This window comes from Papaver somniferum, chromosome 7, assembly GCF_003573695.1.
Source record: "Papaver somniferum cultivar HN1 chromosome 7, ASM357369v1, whole genome shotgun sequence".
NCBI classification, from domain to species: Eukaryota; Viridiplantae; Streptophyta; class Magnoliopsida; order Ranunculales; family Papaveraceae; genus Papaver; species Papaver somniferum.
Genome location: NC_039364.1, coordinates 192,290,971 through 192,302,956, shown reverse-complemented (window position 1 = coordinate 192,302,956; position 11,986 = coordinate 192,290,971). Strand labels below are relative to the sequence as shown.

The 11,986-nt window shown below is 36.9% G+C and overlaps 1 protein-coding gene and 1 pseudogene across 2 annotated transcripts; both read right to left on the bottom strand.

The window, feature by feature from the left end:
- Positions 1-311: 311 nt before the first annotated feature.
- On the bottom strand, positions 312-5,244 carry LOC113299264 (annotated as a pseudogene).
- Positions 5,245-5,550: 306 nt separating this feature from the next.
- LOC113299265 (protein KAKU4-like) lies at positions 5,551-11,184 on the bottom strand. 2 transcript variants are annotated; one of them, XM_026548255.1, is made up of 9 exons: positions 10,728-11,184; positions 9,248-9,306; positions 9,035-9,150; positions 8,254-8,548; positions 7,945-8,121; positions 7,481-7,777; positions 7,295-7,376; positions 6,271-6,364; positions 5,551-6,192 (listed from the first exon to the last, which is right to left on the bottom strand). In XM_026548255.1, the coding sequence occupies exons 1-9, from the start codon at positions 11,044-11,046 to the stop codon at positions 5,877-5,879; spliced, it is 1,755 nt and encodes a 584-aa protein (XP_026404040.1). In that variant the 5' UTR covers positions 11,047-11,184; the 3' UTR covers positions 5,551-5,876. The 2 variants fall into 2 exon arrangements, with proteins under 2 accessions (XP_026404040.1, XP_026404041.1); XM_026548256.1 differs by lacking the exons at positions 5,551-6,192; positions 6,271-6,364 and adding an exon at positions 7,060-7,198.
- Between the last annotated feature and the right edge of the window lie 802 nt (positions 11,185-11,986).

Genomic DNA, 11,986 nt, shown 5'->3' with positions numbered 1-11,986 from the left:
CTGAGAAGTGACCCAAGAGTTGATGAAGAGCGATGAAGCTGTCAAATTCCTGAAGAGAAAGAAAATCAAAAGAAGCTTAAAGAAGTAGAACATAAGAAAACAAAGAATCAAGAACCAATGCAAACTCAGAACATAGATAAGTAACTACAGGAGCGAATGTGGATGACCCACATTCCAGTGGTACTCATTGTGAAGTTATGTTACGTTTTAGCTCTGGTCTGTTGCTTCTGTTTACTTTTACTGATGATAATAGAGATGAGAATGAAATGGGCTGTGAAAATGGGTGCAATTCAAAGGCTTTTCAATACGGAAGGAAACATATTCTTATATATGCTAGTATATAATAATAATTGATTTTAGTTGAGACGCCCCGGAAACACATACTGCACAATATATTCAATGGGATATAGACTTAACCGCTATGAAACGAGGGAAATCGATTTGTATTCTCGGATAGTATTTGTGATAGCTTGCTCAACTGGCAACCTCTCTAAGCTTGATGCACCATAGAATCCATGAACACCCTTGGTTCTCTTCAACACAAACTCTGCTTCCTTAGGACCTGATATTGGGCCTGCAAATAGCATTTGCATGCGAGAAAAAGGTTTAAGAAATAAAAAACTCAAATCAAAGATATTGAAAGCGCCCCAGGAAATACCTCCATGACAGAGTATAATAACATTGGGATTAATCATGGAAGCTGCATCCGCAATTGCTTGTACAATAACAATGCTATCTTCCAAGGAGATGGCTGTCTTTGCACCGATTGACCCTGATGTAGTAAGCCCCATATGCGCCACAATGATATCAGCACCAGATTTTGCCATGGAAATTGCTTCCTCTCGATTGAAAGCTTATGGTGTTGTCAAGAGTCCCATACTATGTGCCTTCCTAATCATCTCTACTTCCAAGCTGACCAGGAAATGAACAAATTTGGAGAATAACTATTCGAGGATAAGAATATAAAGTAAATCACCAAATTAAAGATGATAAGATCTTCTTTCAAGGCTTACCCATATCCCATTCCTGTCTCCTCCAGATTTTTCCTAAAATTACCATCAAAGAGCACACCGACAAAACCTAGTGACTCTAACTGCTTTAGAAAGTAGTCCATACGGCGAAATGGATCAGTTGCACACACACCTGCAAGAACAGGGACTTCCTTTACCACCTACACAACATTGAAAGTCAAGCCTTTCAGAGCTGCACATAGATATTTAACAGTAATCTGGTTCGTACCAGCAGACCATTATTCATTAAACCAAGTTTTTCCAACACCTCTATCCCTAGGTTCTAAAGTGCTTATTGAGCTAGTGTTCGAGAGCTGTGACTTACAGGTAATACTTCATTTGCCATGTCAAGTACCACTGCATTTGCATCTGCAAAAGGCAACATACCAGCCAAAGAACCCTTCCTGACATGCGGAAGCGCCCTGAGTTGTATACAAGTATCAGATCTACACCCCCTATTTCTTCAAACTTGGCAGATATGCCCGTTCCAGCACCAGCTCCTATTATTGGTATCCCTTTGTTTATTTGCTCTCTCAGGTGCTGCAATATTTTCCGAGTTCTCCGCAAAGTTTCTATTGTGATGATCAATAATTAACTGTTAGCATGCTTGAAGGGGAAATACATATATGTGTATTTGTATGTACATACATATATAACTTCTTTGTGGAATTGAGGTGCACCACAAGATTTGTAAAATTATAACCTGGTCTTGCATCAGGAAAGTCCGTTGGGATGGAAAAACTTGCAGTAGGACTCGAGGTGCGTTCATGCGAAATGGATTTCTCTTGGTGGTCTTGATTTGCTTCAAGGAAATCCTCTTGATGACTTCCTTCTTTTAGATTATCAACAGTTATCTCCAAGAAAGAGTCAACTAATGCATTTGCAAATGCAGCATCATTTATATGATAAGGACACCTCTTTACCTATCAAGAGGAAGTCTCGTTTTTTAGAAAGCCAATAGAAAGAAAGTGGGGTACAACAGTAAACAGATATATAGAACAGTGACTTTACCTGCCGATTTTCGTTAGTTACAACAAGCCTCTCTAGTTCATTAATAAGAGTTGCAGTAGCATTCGGATCATAAAAGGGTTTTTCTGGTGCATCAAGGGAAGATAGACCCTTCTGCGGAAGGCAAATACGTATTTTCGATGATGCTTTATTAAGTTTGCTCGCAATGAAAGAAGCAAATTTTTTGTTTTCATCTTCCGTTGTTCGCATGACTGAAATCTGCAGATGGTTGACATAGATAGATTCAGTTACTAAAATGATATTTTTGTTACACAGAAGAAATAACTAGTCATCACAACAATTAACATAACATTCATTCAGATATAGCATTCTAGTACACAATAACAACAACAATACAGATCTGATTTAGTCAGTTAAATAAGTAATTTAACCAAAAAAAAAAAAACGAACAGATCCAGGCAAATATGTACCACAATTACCTGGTCATTGTGTACTAGAATATTTCTTTGATGAAATTCGGAAGGTATGCTGTTTTTAGGTCCAAAATTCACCACATCCAAGGCCCCTATGCTCAGAACTAACGGGACCTCCTTCTCTATAATAGCATCAAAGCGAGAACTGTCACAGGGCATAATACCTCCCACAACATAATCCGCTACTTCAGATGTTGTGATGTCCAAAACAGCCTAAATATGACCACAATAGACATTCTTTGAGTGAATATATACCATAAATCTTGAATTTTCCTTTTCTGTTATAATAATGTAGACAGTACACATGAATATACCTGTATGGGACTCTAGAAACCAGTAATTGTTACATTAGAATATACCTGTATGGACCCGTGTCTAACCAAATCCTCCATAGCTTTGCCACCAACCCCAGTTGCATGGAAAACCAATGCTTCATAACCCTCTGTCTCCAGTCTTTCTTTAACTGCATTTACACATGGAGTAGTAATACCGAACATAGTTATGCCCACAGTTGGTTTTTTACTCATCTTACAAGTATCTCCCAAATCCAAAAGTCTTCCAACTACCATCCCCGCGGCAGCCGCACCAGCATTAGACAACACTACCCGGCTTACACTATTAATCCCACAAATATCCACCACTGATGGCAGCAACACCAAATCAGACGTCCCAATATAAGAACTCGTCTGACCACTTGCTACAGTTGATATAACGAATTTAGGAATTCCTAATGGAAGAGATCTTAAAGCAGCAGATATTAGAGATGTTCCTCCACTACCTCCAAGGCCAATGGCTCCAGCAAGAGTTCTATTCTCATGAGTTTTCCTGAGAAAACAATCAAGTGCCTTACTCATGACAGATATAGCTTCACTTCTCTCATTAGGAAGACTATCAAAGGATTGTTGTTGCTGCTGAGTCTCGTAGTAGCAAGATAAAATCTCCTTTCTAGTCACACATGAAAAATTTCCAAAATTCTCGATTTCCTTCTGACTAGCTGAAACATCCACAACTGTCACTTGCACCTAACCAAAAACACCAAGATTGAAGCATCAATTACAGATATCAATCAGGATCAAAAGCAACATTTTGCTTTGGTATTGGCGCTCATTAAAAGCACCACCATGGACAACAACGAGAAGCCACATTTCTGTGCCCATCGAAGTGTGTACTTTTCAGTTCAGTATATGGTAAAGGTCTCGACTCAATGAAACTAATTTTATTTTATTTTGCTAGAAAAGAAAGATACATTAACAAAGAGAAAAGATAAATCAGATTTAGGCCAAATGGAGGATCACTTTCCAACCATTCACCTGAAACACTGAATCTTCTACTGTATTTGGCTGCTCTGTTAGTCCAGCCATTAAATTTGTAGCAGCAGTTGTAGTAATGGAGGTCTCTATGAGAGGATTGGTGATAGTAATAATGACTAAGTTAAATAGGGGCCTGTACAGCGTTTATGAAGTGAACAAGACAGATTACGAATCATGCAGCTCATCAGGTCATTTTATTGCGAAAGTATCTCGAGGAGCAGGACATGACGTGTGGGAACTTGAGGAACCGAGACCCTATTACTTTATCAGTGGCGGAAGTTTTTGTAGACATGGTATGAAACTTGCTGTTTTTGTTAAAGAACTGCCACCACCAGCAAAAGCACCCTGGAAAAGTGGGGCTCCAACACTGCCTAATTTCAGTAGTAGCTTATCACTACTGTTGCAGCAGCAGCAGCACTGGCGGTATTGAAGTTTGGTGTTCATGATTAGCTTATCATGTTTCCCGTTCATTTGTAATTGTCAAACCTAGTTTCTATGTGATGTTTTAAAATTATTAGTAGAAATGCAGCAATATGCGCATATGCCAAGGATATAGATGATTAGGAAAAACGACTGGTGATTGCAGAATCTTACTATCTAGTTTTATGTATTTTGAAGTTTACTTATGTAGTTGAACTAAGTGAGGACAGTCTTATGCATTTCATCGAATTTGATCCATAATGGTATTATCTATCTGTCTATACATACTGTTTCTTACACTCAACACTTACATTTATCATCATGTAGAAATGATTTTGATGGCTGATTATTATATAGAATGATACTGTAATTATACAAATTCTCGTGAAAGTAGTGGACACTGGAAACTTAAGATCTGGGATGAAATATAGAACTAGTTTTAGGAAGACGAGATCAATTGTAAGCTCAGTGATTATGGAGAAGAAATATGTTTGAATTCTGTGGACATTGCACTTGTTTGGTATGCTGAAATGTTATCGCATGGTTCAGAATGCCGCTTTAACATAACCACAGATTGAACAAGTAAAGAAGGACAAAACACAGGAGTAGATTGAATAGTAGAATTGCAGTCACATAACCTAATAAACACTATTATATAACCCGTTTAAGGTCCTATTATGTATCATGGAATTTGAAGAAAAAGCAAGAGATGAAGCAGATAAACGTTGAAATGAATATCACGTTTTCCCTGAACCTAATTGAACAGCAGAAAAGAGAAGATGAAATATCTCTTACTTTAAAATTACTGTTGTTGGAAAATTTGCTGAGATTTGATTCAACTGAGCTTGAGAGAAATAGAAGTTCCTCGAGCTTTGTATCAGCAGTTGCAATGCAATAAACTCTGAATTCCTTGGCCATATTTGATGTTTCTCTTTCTCTTGAACTTGAAGACTGGGAATCTAGGTTTTCAAATTCAGTAGCTGTAGAAGTTTTTAAGAAAAGTTTCACAAGATTTTTTTAGGTCTCACACTTTCTACTCAGTAGTAAGCTTCATCAGCTAGTCCCTGCAGTGAAAAGCCTCTCGAGTCGTTGTGAAAATGGACAAAATTGCTGTCGCAGTACCATTACAATGAGTCATAATAGATAACACGTAGCAGCTGAGCGGACGACCACGAGCGGTTTCGTGGTGCAGTTGCATCAGCCTAGCACACCGAATTAGGGAAGCCAATATGATTTTTGCCGAAAAGAAAAGCACATGTCCTCGAATGTATCGGAGGAGCTTACCAGAGACTCGAAGCACAAGTGACGTTCTAGTCACTGATTGTACTCGAATGTACACCAGCAGACTTTTACATACAGGATATTCAGTAGCAAAAACTTGGTTAAACGTGAAATCAACTGTCAAGTTAGCATCAACAAGCAGCATCCTCTACTAATCTCTCATTACATCGCAGAATTGACTTTTACAGAACCAATACGTGGAATTCTACATACGAATTTAAACTCCACTCTAGTATTTTTCACCCCTTCAAAGAACATGAATAAATGATGTCAGTCACAACAAACCTAGTGAAACCCACCTAAAATACAACACACGCCATTTCCTCCTACCAATTAGTTCTACGCTTCTACTAGTGTACATTGAATAATAATATTACAAATCAGGCTGATGAAACAATGCATATGAGTTTTTGTTACGCTTGTGATTTTCCTCTCCCTCTGCCTCTTCTGCTGTATTTTCCAATTTTCTTTTCCTCTTGCAGTTGCTTCCCCACCAAAGTACGGTTTAACTTCCTTGAAGTTGGTTCATTTTCAATCAAGTGCCTGCTTGAACTAGTATCAGGGCCAGTGGCACCACTATCTATTTCTTCATCATTGTCACTTGGAATCTCAACTGAAGCTTTGCTTAAAGGCTCACACGTCTCTTCTTCCAATGGCATAAGGCCTATTCCCAACCTACTCTCACTTGACCCCTCATTCTCTGGTCCTACATTCAATCCTGCAGACAAACTGAATTGAAGGACAGTGTTATTTAAGTTTCTTTTTTTAAAAGTCATTTAGCATTATGCAATTCCATTAGAAAATCACCTTGATGCCAATGGAGGAGCACCATTAGCAGTAATTCTTTCAGTTGTTCCATCAATTTCCTTCAATGGACTTGAACCTCCTGGCAGTTTTGAATCTGCAAATATAGTAGCAGAGTTTGCAGAATTAAGAAGATGGGAAATGCAAACGACACCTAATACTAACACATATCAGCTCAAAATTAACATGAATGAACCACAATTCTCTAATTTCAGTATTGGCCACCGAGGGATTTGTACTTTGGATGGTTTGTCGTGTAAAACTCATAACAGTAACAGTATATGATTTTGAACATCAATATGCAATTTTTCGAGTTAGGAAAGCATGAAACAAGTCATCTAGCAAGAACCTATGATATCCACCTTGGTTCTCAGAGAGAATCTTAGTTATGTGTTTCTCACTGAGTGCTTGCTATGAATATGAGTAGAATAAAAAAGATAACCTAGACGTTCTATGTAATAAGGGCAATCTTTCGAGTTAGGAAAGCATGAAAGAAGTCATCTAGCAAGAACCTATGATATCCACCTTGGTTCTTAGAGAGAATCTTAGTTATGTGTTTCTCACTGAGTGACCGAGTGCTTGCTATGAATGAGTCGAATAAAAAAGATAACCTAGACGTTCTGTGTAACAATTTGGCAAAGAATAGGAGAGAAAAAATGGCTGTTTCGAGGAAAAGGTTTTATTCTACAAAAACCAGGTCCACATGGTTTATTAACGTCTTTTTCTCTAGGAATCTAACCAATATTCTATCTTTCTACAACAATTTATCTCTTTTTACAGGTTTCTTTTTTCTTTTACATGTCTACATTTGGAAATTGGTGGTAGAAACTAACACGCTTCAATCACAATCCTTGCTTCCGTCTCTTCCTTTCTTGCTCCCGCTTCTGGCTAAGTTTTAACATCGATATTTTCTTTAAATGCCTAATAGAACCTAAGAGTAACAATTGGAACACAAAACAAGATACCTGAAATGAATACAAATAATTCATAGGGATTTAGCAAACAAATTTGAGGACTATTAACATACCGTCTCTGTATTCCACTTCGGATGTGTTGTTAACGCGAGCTGTTTCTTCCACCGATTCCTTAAAGCGGGGATCCTCCAAATCCTTCAGATACATGATCACGAAGTAAATAAAAATAACAACAATAAACTTTCAAACCTAAAACACATAAAATCCCCTTTATATTTCAAAACATAAAATAATGAGACCTGATTTTCATTTGACAGAATCACGGCTGGGACAGAGGAAGTAATTTCAATTGCTAGCCCATCATTTTCCATCATCATAGCAGCAGAATCAATTGATTTTGTAGTTAGTTCAACATTTGAATGCTCCCCATCTCTTGAGGCAGTACGACCATCTTTATGGCCCGACTCTGATGCAGATGTTTGAATATAAATAGATGAATCTGATAGAAGCATAGCTTCTTCTGACTTCAAACGCACTCTTCTTAATTCAGCAAGGATCTCCTGTGAATCGTTGGCAAGAGGGCTTCTTCTGGAGAACTGTGCATGAGTTTAAGAAACAATTATGAAACAGTAGAGCTGTTATTTTACTTGCAATTGTTAGATAAGAAATATCATACCAAATACAAGTTAATTGAGCTTACGAAAAATTATAGCATTCATAATATGCAGTAAGGTAATTATAAACATAGTATTTGGAGTGGAACCTTTGATGAAAATACAGAACGATCACTAATAGGGGTCTCCTCCTTAACTAGAGGCATCCGAATAGGTGACGGTGTTCTGAATCCAACATGGCTTGATGATGGAGAAGCCCAAGGAGGCCTGGATCTCATATACGTCTTCGCCATCAGCACAGGAGAACCCACTTCCCCTTCAGTGACCTGCATAATATGGTTAACACTTAACACCAAGATAATCATCACCGGAATAAAAAGATGCTCCGAAAAAAATGAAGTTGAACCTAGTACAGAGGACGCAAAAATCACTAGAAACACGAGATAAAGATCACTTACATTTATGTACTTATTAGAAGGACTAGCAGTGAGGGCTAGAGGGCTATTTTCCAACTTTGGAGATGACTCGGACTTCTTCTCCTCCAACCATTTCTTAGACTCCATTATAGCTGCATAGTGAAGAGCAAGAGGCCCAGAAGAAAGAGAATCGACACCATAGCCCAAATACGAATTTGATTTCCGACCTTCTTCACCAAATTGTGCAGCACCTCGACTAGCATTTCCACCCTCCCTAGAGGCATGGCTCTCGACAACTCGTGATTGAATAATCTTTGTTAATCTGTTGCATTCGTCCCTGGTGAAGTAAAGGAGACCAACATATGAGAGTTAAGAGCAAACTGCAAAAGGATACTGAATGGTTTCTAACTATGTCAAGCTTTCTTATGATGTCCAGAACACAACTTACAGAACCTGGTTGAAATAACTTCTGTACAAGTTACACACAGTAACAGAAACATTTACAAAAAGAAACCAAAATAATCTCAACTAGCAAAAGAGAAAGAATAGCAAAGAACAATCCATTTCACATTTGAAGAAAAAACAAGAGAAACTATATTCATAGTAGCTTCAGTATGAACTGGGCAAGAACGAAACATATGCTACAAACTCGTGAAGCCTCCATGGTGTTGTTTTTGCTAAAGGACCCTCGGAAAAAAAAAGTGTTTTTCAACTTCACCTCCTAGTTTGTTAGTTTATATTGTCCACCAATTTGACGTATACAATTAATCAAAAATACTTATTTTCCTGTAATTTACCTCAAACCTATAATCACTTGCGTTACCTTGAAAATGTTTCTTGCATAAGTAACCGTTCAATTTGAAGCTTGGATTCACTCCTTTGCGCAACTGCTAGTGGCTGCCTCTCAAGGAACTTTGTTCCATGTGATTCTATGGTGTTCTGTATATAAAAAGAACAAAGGGATCCATGACTATAAGTTCACAGCTAGTACCAAAAAGAAAAATCACAATTAGAGAATTATGTAGCCAGTGACTACCTGATTTATACCATCTGACCGTTGTGAAATATGGTCATTGTTGTCATCACTATCACTCTCTGCTCAACAAAAACAAGAACTTTTACTAAAGATGCCAAGATTTCAAATCAAAAATAGATTCGCTTTTTCTACATAAATAGTCCAAAACAAAACGGACTATAAAATACTATATCATGCCAAGACTAACTATTAATCAACACAAATTTGACTTCAAAACCACCTTGACTAAATAACAGCAACTACAATTACTTTAGAAAAACAGAAAAGGTAACAAGAGTTTACATAATATCTATAAGATACGGTTTCACATTTCCGGTCCTCGGTTGTAAAGATTGACCCAGGTGCAAACTAAACATATTCATACAACATACAATATTTTCTGTCTTTATATCAACTAAAACGTTTTCCTTGTCGTTCCAGAGAGAACAAAATCTAAAAACACTAGGGGATACATGTAATAGAGACGTGAACCAAAAACTGGAGATTTTTTACTAAAACAGAATCAAAACCATCTCTCTTCAAAATTTCTGAAAAATAATTCTCAGCCTTGTTATATTCACCAAATACCCAGTAAGAGTTGGGATCTCAACAGATACCAAACCCATAACCCTACAAATTATCCAGCAAAACAAAAAACAAGTAACAATTTAAAACAAAAATCAAGTAAAATAGGGATTTGAACAGTACTAAATAGCTAAAGTTAATTAATACCTTTAAAAATTCATTATAGGGGATTTTCTCCTTATATCTTTCACAAAGTTGTTGAAAGGAAGTCCCTCAGCTAGATTGAACCGATAATAAAAATTCTACCACTAATTATTAATATGAAGATGTCATTGTGAAGCAAGGCTTCCCTTTAACCAAATCCCACTGCCCAGGAATTTCACAACTAATAGACATAACAGCATGTAGTACTCAACGCTCTTTAGTTTAGTATAAAGTCTAATTAATTCGAGGTGGGAGCAATATTGTTTATTTGTACAGTATAATAATTAGTAAGCTAGCCAATAAACACCAATCAGCAGCCGATATATGATTTTTGATGGTTGTTACAGTAAATTAACTATGTGACAATGTAGATGAACTCAATGACAAGACCCACTGCATCAAATCTTCTATTAGAAGGAAAGATATGCTGTTTCCTAGAATTCAAATTATAATGCATTCTCTGTCTCAATAGTAATTAGGTTAGCACCAAGAACAAATTCCATTAACTCTAGAGAATACAAATAATATACATGCCTAAAATTAAGGATTTTCTCTTACAAATTCACAACAGCAGTAACAATTTAAAACATCATTCAAGTAAATGGGATTTCGTTTAGCATTTCTATTACCGCTGAAGTTTTCGATAACTTACCAAAGCCACTAAAACCCCAAAATATTAACACAATCTACCATAAGTCAAACACAAACCCTAGAAATTCAAAACCAAAAAACTAAACTAAAATTCAAAATTATCACAAGAAAACGAACTTACCGTCAATGGAATCAATATCCTCGTCGTCGTCACCATCACTATCATTATCAGAAGAAGAATGAGAATCTTGAGAACCAAAAACAGTTGAAACTATCTTCCCAGCACCGCTAGCTATCATACGAGATGCCGGAACAACAAATCCAGAAAACCAACCATTCTTAGTAATTTCAGTAGACTGAGACGATGAAGAAGCAGCAGGAGCAGGAGAAGGAGAAGGTCGAGCATATGGAGAGTAATTCACAATTCTTCTACCTCGTGACATTTTCCCTCCTACAGATTCATTATCAGAGTTTCTACGAACCCTGAAAAAACTCGCCATTGAAATCCACCAGTGAAATTTCTGGAGAGCAAATTTATAGAGAATTTTTCTTTTCCTGAGAATTTTATAGAGGGGATGAGAAATCGATCTCGGGAAAGAAGAAGAACGACATTCTTTTCTTTTTCTTTTTTGTGTGTTTGAAAATTGAAACAGTTAAAAAGAAAAAACGGAATTTTCAGATATGGGTTGGTGTTTTATGAGGTGTTTGGTGGAACTATGAATGTTTGATGTTTTGCATGTTATTGAACTGACACATGTATTAAATAATGAGGACCACGTTTTTGAACTTTGGGTGTACACTAATTTGTTTGGATGGAAAGATTATACTAGTAATTATGTTATAGTAGTACAATAATTTTGCAATTCCATTTTTATCAAACATGTAGTAATAGATGCCATACTTCCGGACTATTTGTTGCGAAAATAAGGAAAATTCAAATTTGTGGTGAGAGAGTGTCCGAAACAGTGTTTCTAGTCAAATTTGTTTCTGTGGTCGTTGACCTTATTCAAAATTAGGTTTTTGTGTCTTCTTCATCGATTACAAATCCTTCCGCGAGATTGTTGAGTGTTTTTCTGGTTTTGGTGTGTTCCTGTGTGGTTGTTGTTTGGTAGAAGTCATCATCTCGGTAAGGTAAGTGATCTAAAATTTGGGTTTTTCTAATTTTATTTTCATCTTACGGGTTTGGTAGAGTTGTTGGTTGGGTGTTCTACAGGTTTTTCTCTGATTCTTCATTGAATTGTCATTTGGGTTGTTCTTTCTGTTCTCTTCTTTGTATTGTTCGCTTGTTCTTCAATTTTCTCTCCTGCTTTTGGGTTTTATCTCTCCTGTTTCTAGTTCCTTCCTGAGTAGATCCTTTTTATTTTCAGCATCTTTTTCATCTTTCCTTCTTTTATTCTCTTCTCTGAATTTTTTGGTCTTCCCCATGCCTTACCTTACTTG

Bases quoted from the DNA above. Each gene is read 5' to 3' on its own strand.
- LOC113299265 (XM_026548255.1), bottom strand. From the start codon at position 11,046: ATGGCGAGTTTTTTCAGGGTTCGTAGAAACTCTGATAATGAATCTGTA. The intron at 7,377-7,480 runs GTCTCATTATTT...ATGTATCTGAAG, and splicing joins TTCTGTCAAATGAAAATCAG to GATTTGGAGGATCCCCGCTT. The intron at 6,193-6,270 runs GTGATTTTCTAA...CCTTCAATTCAG, and splicing joins GCTCCTCCATTGGCATCAAG to TTTGTCTGCAGGATTGAATG.